General features: G+C 32.2%; 1 protein-coding gene across 9 annotated transcripts in view; it reads right to left on the bottom strand.

Moving 5' to 3' along the window:
- Positions 1–321: 321 nt before the first annotated feature.
- LOC128204055 (plexin domain-containing protein 2-like) overlaps positions 322–9,594 on the bottom strand; it is an 86,146-nt gene continuing 76,873 nt past the window's right edge. For all 9 annotated transcript variants that reach the window (XM_052905573.1, XM_052905425.1, XM_052905717.1 and 6 more), the window contains 2 exons: positions 5,234–5,364; positions 322–4,733 (listed from right to left, as the gene is read on the bottom strand). In XM_052905573.1, the coding sequence (XP_052761533.1) occupies positions 4,635–4,733; positions 5,234–5,364 (230 nt within the window). In that variant the 3' untranslated portion in view covers positions 322–4,634. The remainder of the gene's footprint in view (positions 4,734–5,233; positions 5,365–9,594) is intronic.

Below are 9,594 nucleotides of genomic sequence, written 5' to 3'. Positions count from 1 at the left end.
CAGTATATTACTTTTAACACTTCTTATGATTTGCTACACTTTATTTCGTCATACAAAAAAGTGCATATAATAAAAACATGAGTAAGTCCTTTAACGGCTACTCTGAAGCATAACAGCATTCAGTGACAACTTGAGGCGATCTGTGTAAAACAGTGCAATCTTAAGCACTAGTGTCCTGAAATTCTAGAATGAATTTCAAGCATAAGTCAATGTTGCATAACTGACTCGCAAAGCATATTTCCAAGATTATGTGAGCACCAGAGTCAAGGATGATCCCAAGTCTGGCCACATGCTTTTCTCCGCAAATACGACAGTACGATATAAAGTAAATGTTTTATTAATAATAGTAATTGTAATGCACAATCAGAGTAAACAAACATTGCCCAATATCAAAATTCATATATACCAACACTATTTTTATATCAAAAACGTTAAATTTCACAAATGCTCATATGCACAATTTTGTAAAAACTGCATGTTGTTGAAAAATATATATAGACATCTGTCACAATTTTCAAAGTCAATATTACTGCAATAATTGCAAAACGTTTCAATTATTTCATCTGTGAGTATTATAACATATATTAAAAACCAGAGTTATGGTTGTCAGTTGCTCGGCTCTTTCTTATCTGGGTTTATACTTCAAAAGCTAACAGTAAAATTACAATTCGCATATTTTTTTTTTCTTGACCCTATGAACTTAGTTTAGGAAAGTTAAGAAACCAGCCATCAGAAAGCGGTACCTTTCAGAGTTATATTTATCAATCCATTGCATGTATTTGCCATCTTCGGCCCTGTCCGTATACACAGGGTACGGTAATATTCATAAGATATAAATTAAAAAGTCAAAATTACAGAACTTCAAGTATGTAAATGATTGTTTTCAAAAATAATTAATTAATTTTACAAAAAAAATATTTTGAATAGTCACGAAACCAGCAGTTCAGTAAAAGGCAACAGCCAATGGACCGATTGTTCAGAACTTTGTTAAAATTCTTCACAGCCATAATTGTTTGATGGATACATCTGTGATCTGTAATAGTTTTACCAAGATTCAGCTCTACTTGTTCTTTCCAAATATATAAGCAAATAAAAAAATCACCTTTTAAAAGTTTAACAGTGGTTTTGTGTACTTGAATTTTGTAAATTGTAAAACAGTTCTGCACAATCGGCCTATTGGTTAATAATTGATGCAAGTGTAAAGTTCTACATGACAAGATATATAATAACCAGATAGAACAGTTTCACTTTCACTCATAAACTCTTCAATTAATTTCTTCAACAAATAAGTTACACGAGTGCAAACATTGACAGAAAATAACTTCCATAAACACATTCTGCTTGAATGATCAACATTATATACAAAATTCTTATAATCACAACCATAGGAAAATAAAATCCTTCTTCACCTATGGTACACATTCTGTTTTCACTACAAAAGTACCTTTGGAGTATTGACTGACAAAGTTTCATATAAACGAAAAGAAATGAAAACAATGTGAATTTAAAGAAATCTGATCCTTCCAGCTATACTATTTTTGCTCTTATCAGGAACGATTCCAACTCAAAGCTTCTGGGGATTATATATCTGTAGCATAAATATGATGCTGAAACTTCCCTAATCAAAACTTCACAAGGATTTTTACCTGCGAAGGAAACAATATTTTGCCAGTCATTTTCCCACAGAACATGTTGAGGATTATAGAGTACTTGGGATATCCGATGATAACGGTAATATATCAATTTGGCTCAATTAAATTTTCCCATAGATTCAGATTGTATTGACAAGAAGTTGTGATACTAACCCTAACCCTAATTCTGCCTCAATGAAAATTTGTCGTTATTGGCAAATTGGTTTGTCAACGATCGTTTTAAATGCATAAATAATAACAATTAATGCAAAACACTCAAGACAGACTCGTTTGAAGCATTACAGTTCCATTTCTTTCTTGTATTTGCATTCATATTCAAGTTCAAGTATTGTGGAGCCCATGTGGACTTAAACACATATGCAGTACAGTAGAAGTTTTACACAAACAATTTGACAACTTTTTAAGGGCATTCACACTAACGATATGTATTGTATATGTGCATTTACAGGACTGACTACTTGATTTGATAATAAGTAGACATACAATTTGAATTGAAAATACAAAAAATTCACACAATAATATACAATTTCTTTAGTACGAACTTTTCATTTTAAATGTGTTTGAGTGATAAGAAAGCAACATTGCCATACATATGAGAACAAACTATAAAGCAACACAATTTTGAATCCAACAAATAACTCCCTGTCCATAAATTTCTTTTTTGACTAAGGGTCTCGCTCTTGTTTTTGTAAAGTGCACTTGTTTCGTATGACAAAAGTCCAGGGTTTTGAAAAGCGTTAGGTACACTTTTCAACAAGTTTTCTCATTTTTCCTTTAGTGTACCAAGGTGGTTCGTTTCCAACTAAAACCAGAATATTTCATTTTATACTTAAATAGTATTTTCTTCTGTAATTTCGGTATCAGAGAGTAAGATAAACATTATACAACTGTCATCAGATGTATTACCAATACATTTCTGTAATTCCGGTACCAGAGAGTAAGATAATCATTATACAAGTGTCATCAGATGTATAACCAGGGTGAAAAATTGTTGCAAAAACATGAGCGAGTCCCTTTAACCAAAACATTACTTGTCACCAAAATGCTTGTCCAATAAATCCTTGCCCATTTACTTAACCATACACTTGCTTGTCCAATAAATCCCTGCCCATTTACTTAACCATACACTTGATTGTCCAATAAATCATCGCCTTTTTTGCTGAATCATTGTTTTACAAAAAAGTATGTTCTGTTCAATAGATTTGGATGGAAATCACTAAAAAACAATTTGCCCAACTGTAATAGAAAATGGAGACCTTCTTGTATGTTAATTTGTCTTTGAAATTGTTAACAAAATATATAATGGTGTCATCATTATCTACCGACAACCAAATATCATGTCCGGATTTAAGGAACATTGAGTTATTTGTTAGATTCTGGAATGACAGAGTCAATACATGTAAAATGAGGTACATTCAATATGTTGTTGTTTATATCATACTAAAGTTGACAAGTTTGCCAGGTAAAGGAACCCAAACGTTCATCTGTTATTTTACAGTCGAAAAGAGTGCATAACTGAATAATAATTAAAGACAGATTTATGGATCTTGCTATGCCTTGGAATATTCTCTCTTGAAATGTGTGTACGGAGTTCCAATTGAAAGTGCCAAACTGTTTTTGAGTTTGATTGCCAAGTATCAAGTTTTGATGACGCCATGGCTATAACAATATTATTATTTACTATTATTACATTAAATCATTCACCAGCATGTGTGATGGCTCACAATAAAAGCATCTTTTTACTGCTTCCCAATTGAGGAAAACATAAGTATATTGTTAACAATACAAAATTAAATTTACACTAATGTATCATATTCATAAACTTTCATCATATTTTTGGATGTGCTAACAATGGTTCAAGAGTAAGGGCTTTTTTAATTTCAACTGAACTAATTTGTTAATGAAAAGGGGAATTACATATTGTATTATACAAAATAATAAAAAAACGAAAACATCAACAGATTAAAATAGTCTATATCGGTATGAGTATATATACATAGAAAAACATTATAATTAAATCCTGAGTATTATAGGCCAAGTGAGTTTTTTTGACAAAGTAAAATATAAAATAACAAATATTGACATTTCTGTCTTTTGTACCAATATATTAATGATAATTGTATAACAGCTTGAAATGCAGCTTACAACTTGCATTAGGTTGATAATAATTCCAATATCAATTCTTCATTGGTTTGAAAATTATAAAAAGTATTTTGTACATGAGAATGAAATAGATAAATTTTACAGAAATCATCACAGTCTTAAAGCAACAAATCATTAAGTACTGTTCTACAGGTATGAGTCTGCTTAATACATGCCATGTATACATAGTTCCAAACAAACAAATTAATCAATATAATGTACAAAAAAATTGTGGATATGTTTTTTTTCTCCTTTTTTCATAACACAAGCATTATGTATACTGCTTAATTTATAAAATATAATCTATTCCACACCCTTTTATGTTATCAAATATTGTATCTAATTATTCTATCAGATTACAAAATGGACAAAAAACATATTTCATTATGTCCCTTAATTAAGCCAGAAAAAAATAAAATGTAAATATTTTTCACATCTTAATTTTTAATTCGTAACAGTTCCCATAAAGTCTTATCACTTTTCACAGAGCATCATTTTTTGTCAAATAAAAAACCCTGTTGGCTATGGGTTTTCATCTGGCCTTATAGTTAGGTAAAGGCATTGTTATATATGCTATATAACATGTTCTAAGGCAACACACGCATATTATTTAATATGGAAATATTTTTTCTTCTTCAGATTCATTACATTTCAGATCTTTTCATTTCCCTTTTCATCAAAAAATATAACTACACATAAAGTAAAAGACTAACATAAACATAACAAAACAGAATATAACAAAATTAAGTTTTGCAGAATAGAATCTTCATGGACTGTGCCAAAACACATATGATGCGCAATGTTAACGTGTCTATCACAACACAGAATCACGTTGCAATGTTACGCAGAGCTTTCAACAGCGTATTTGTCACCCGCTGCTCCGTTACTCTTCCAGAATTTCATATTTGCCATCTTAGCCTTCATCTGACTTGGACGGTGCTGAAAGGAGAAATGAATGTGTTAATCAAGCAAGTCGTCTGAAATTTTGCACCTAATAATGTTTGGGTCACTGTCTAAACACGTCTTTTGAGCAGGAGGGTTGGTCAAAATGCCTTGGGCTGTGAAAGTCCTTGGCATGATAACCCTGAGGGTAAAAGGCCCGCACAAATCAACTTTCTAGTGCTGATCTAAACAGTCTGTATCATGTTTGTTTGTCTGGAAGCAGCTGGTGTATAAAAACTCTTATTTTGGCACTCCATTAGAAAATAACAGGTAATATAGCAAGCCAATCAGAAAACATGGCAATTCTTGACTGCTTTCTAGTGTAAATCTAAACAACATGTAGATACATGGGTAACATGTTTATTGTATCTGGTTGGAAGGCATTGAACATTACCGAAGGGGGCATCTTAAAATAAACTTCCCTAAGCTTCCAACAAGAACAATCATAATGAAGGAATGCCCCTTCAAAAATGAGAGCTATAACTAAACACACATACCTCCATGAGCCACATGCCAGATGCGGATGTTGGGTGGGTGTAGGCGTAGTAGATCCAGCCAGCAATGCTTCCAACAAGGATCACCACCAGAACGATTACAATCACAATCACTGCGACCTTCGTTCCCACACCTGTAAAGGGATTGGACGATTAAAGGTGGGATGAATTTGGTGCAGGAAAGGAATGACCAAATATGATCATTAGGATCATTGTAATTAAAGAAGATCAATTTTCATAAATATGAAGATAATAAATCACAGATTACAAGTGATTTTTTTCCTTTAGAATAGTTAAAATGACTATAAATATGAAAATTACTTTTAAAACTTTGGAAACAATTTCAAAGGGGTATGAGCACCTTAACATTGTTTCTGGCATGAAGCTCTCATACTCAACAGACGCCAGCTATTGTTTAGGATTGACAATTATCAGCAATGATGCAATATAATAACATGTGTTCAAATAAAGAACAAAACCTTCGAAAGTGCACAAATTGCAAAAGATTTCCAGCTTTAACCCAAGACTGAAATGTCATTTCTAATAGTGTTTCGCAAAGAATATTAACCCAATGAAATTTTACCGGACTTGGCTGAAGGGTCAGACTGGTTTTGTTGACTAGAATTGGTAACATTTTTAGTTTTTCTATTCACTCAGAGGAAATGCTAGTAATAAACATAGAAAGTATATAGATAGAAAGTCGTGTGAAAGTCAGTAATTCAAATTATAAATGACAGTCACGTGTCCTTCTTGTTATTATAAATTATAAACTACCCTAAGAAATGAATCAGTGTGTGTATACCACCTGATATAAATTACGTTATATATGCTACGTCGGAAGGCTACATTTTGCTTAAAATGAAGACTTAAATCAAAGATCACTTTTCTTTTACAACTCCATTTTAACTAAAACAAAGGGCAGTCAAAACAGCTTAAAAAACCCCGCATTTGTTTTATTACCAAACTTTGATAAGGTCATTTGTTTCACTTTGACAAACCTGTTTCCAAAATAATGTTATGACAGTGCTCAGTCAGACGGCCGTATTGTGAAAAGGTTTGTCGAAGTGTTTTAAGAAACTAAACTCTCAATCAAACTCTGGTAAAAGACCGAAGGCAAAGCTCCATAAGCAGCGTAGACTGCGCTGTGTTTCATTTAAAATGGTGAAGTTATCTTTGTTTAACTTTTTTCAAACCAAAATATTGCCTTCCAACGTAGCATTTATGACGCAATTTATCACGTGGTATACACACACTGTGAATAGTATCATATTGAATAGATACTACTGCTACTTCAAACAAGTGAGCCCTTTTCTCCCAGCTAAATAGTTGACGGTTTACACAAGAAGAAAAAGAAGTACTTGTGCTTGAAACATTTCTTATCCCCCCCCACAAACATGTAAATTTTGATACCAGGTGACCCCCCAACATATTGGAGTATAAAAAGAGGGTTCTGCGTGTTTAAGAAAAGAATGAAACATGGAAGTGGTAATTTAAAATAAAAATTTATGAAACACAGGAATGGTAATTAAAAATAATATTTCCTGAAACTTTAAATTAAAAATAACACTTTCTGGAACATGGGAACTTTAGTAAAAAAAACAAGCAAAGTTGTTAAATTGATATCCCCCGCCTGATTGGGCTAAGTCAAGGAATGGAAATCAATTGTTGATGAAATATATATATGAGTTTGAGTTTGATTGCAACTGTTTGAAATAAAAAAAATATTGTATATAATGTAACATTTAGAATTGACCAAGAAACCTAGTTTATGACTCCATGTTACTCAGTTCCAAACTAATCTAAGATTTCATCAAGGCAAACATTCTGATCAAGTTTCATGAAGATTGGTCCAGATATATTGCAAAAAATATAGCCTCTAGAGTGTCCACAAGGTTTTTTTAAGATTTGACTCAGTGACCTCATTTTTGACCCCACATGACCTACTAGTTTCAAACTATTCCAAGATTTTATTGAGGCATTTTGATTAAGTTTCATGGAAATTAGAGCAGATGTATTGCCTCTAGAGTGTTCCCTAGATTTCTGTAAGATATGACCTAGTGACCTAGTTTTTGACCCATATGACCCACTTTTAAAACGCAGTCGAAATTTAACCCAAGAGAACATTCTGACAATGTTTGAACTTAATCAGACCAATCACCACCATAAAATAGTATCTGACAATATTTTTGAAAGATTTGACCTAATGACCTAATTTCTTATCACATGTGACCCAGTTTGAAATATGTCGAATAGTTCATCAAGGAAAACATTCTGATCAAGTTTAATGAATATAAGACCATACATATTGCCTCTAATGTGTTTCAAAGATTTTTCTAAGATTTGACCTAGTGACCTAATTTTTGACCCCATGTGACCCACTTTTTTAAGTGGTCCATATTTCTTCAAGGGGTACATCATGACTAATTTTGAACATAACTTGACCAATCATTACCATGATTATGGTTCTGGACAAGATTTTTCTAAGATTTGACCTATTGACCAAATTTTCGACCATATGTGACCCAGTTTTATTTGCGACCAACAAGGAAAACATTCTGATAAAGTTTCATGAATATTTGACCATGTATAATGCCTCTAGTATGTTCCAAAATTTTTTTTTTAAGATTTGACCTAGTGACCTAGTTTTTGACCCCTGTGACCCACTTTTAAAATAGGTCGAGATATGATCAAGGGGAACATTCTGACTAAGTTTGACATTTTCTGATCAATGCCTACCAAGATATGGTACCGGACGGACAGACGGACGGACGGACGGAATGACGGACGGACAACGCCAAAACAATATCCCCCTCTTCGATTAAGCGGGGGATAATAACACTTTCTGTAACATGGGAAAGTTAAGTAAAATATAAAATTTTAAGAAACAATTGGAGCTTTAAGTTTAAAATAATATCTTCTGAAACATGGGAACTTAAAGATAAAAATAACACTTTCTGGAGCATGGGAACTTTAAGTTAAAACTAATATTTTCTAAAACATGGTACATTAAGTTAAAAATAATGTTTTGTGAAACCCAGGAATTGGAAGTGAAAATGAAAATTCCTGAACAATTGATCTTAAAAATAATATGTACTGAGACATGGGAACTTCAAGTTAAGAAACATGGGAACTTGAATTTTAAAATGATATTTTCTGAATAAATTGGGGAGGGTAAAAGAGAAAAACTAGCAATTATAACATGTTATGAAGACTTTTAAAAGTTAAGAGATTGACATGGATACTCATGCCAAACAAAACATTAATTAAACTAAGACAAACTTTGACTCAACACAATATGAAAGTCAATCAAAACATGTTAACAGTATTTTATAAGTAAAAATATTTGTATTTAATTCAGTTTTCCTCTGTTTAAAGGACCCTCTTATAAATCGCACCAAAATGCATTATCCACTCAAGATTGATTAATTGAACGGTTGTTGTTTTTTTTATAGAATATTGTGGAGTTTATGCAAAATATACCAATATATCAGGAAATATGATTTTCATATCAATATATTTAACATAAATCTGAAACTCACTTTCAATCAAGTATGAGTACATCTAGTTTTAATGTTTAGGGAAGTTTTGTAATATTTGTCATATTTTGTCCAGGAGTCTCCCCCAGCACCCCCCCCCCCAAAAAAAAAAATAAAAAAAATAAGAGTTGACAGTTGACATTATTACCAATCTATGAGGATCTTTTTAGAATGCACATCTGCTATATATTACCTGATATATTACTCTTATTATTTAGTTGTAACAAAGTTAAACCAGAGGTTTGCAGTTTTTCCAGCCCCCCCCCCCCCCCCAAAAAAAGAGTTGATATTATAACCAATCTATGAGGATCTTTTTAGAATGCACAACTGCTATATATTACCTGATACATTACTCTAATTATTTAGTTGAAGCAAAGTTAAACCAGAGGTTAGCAGTTTTTCCTTAAAGAGTAAATGCATACATGGTCTCATTGAGGTTAAATATGACAGGGAATACATTCTTGGTAGTTTCTGTGACCAGACCGAAATACTGATGGGTTTGAGTGTTAAAACAATATAAAATTCAACTATACTTGAAAGTACACTTGTATATTTTATATCCCGACCTACCGACCCTATATTTTTGGCCATGAAATCAAAAACATTTTATAAAAGAATAATTTAAACCTGTTTGACAATTCATGACAGGTGAAATATTTCAGTGAGCAAACGAGTATTTTTGTGAAATCAACAATCAAGAACAATTATGCACCTTTTAATGTTTTGCCATGCTTGGGGTCGAAGGCACAGTAAGCAAAGAACGACAAGGGTATAGTAATGAGGGTTAGCCAGCACCATGGAAACTTATTTCTTTCAAAGGATTTGTTA

The sequence above is a fragment of the Mya arenaria genome, chromosome 1, assembly GCF_026914265.1.
Source record: "Mya arenaria isolate MELC-2E11 chromosome 1, ASM2691426v1".
In the NCBI taxonomy this organism is placed as follows: Eukaryota; Metazoa; Mollusca; class Bivalvia; order Myida; family Myidae; genus Mya; species Mya arenaria.
The sequence above is the reverse complement of the archived record's forward strand: the minus strand, read 5'-3'. Positions and strand labels throughout refer to the sequence as shown.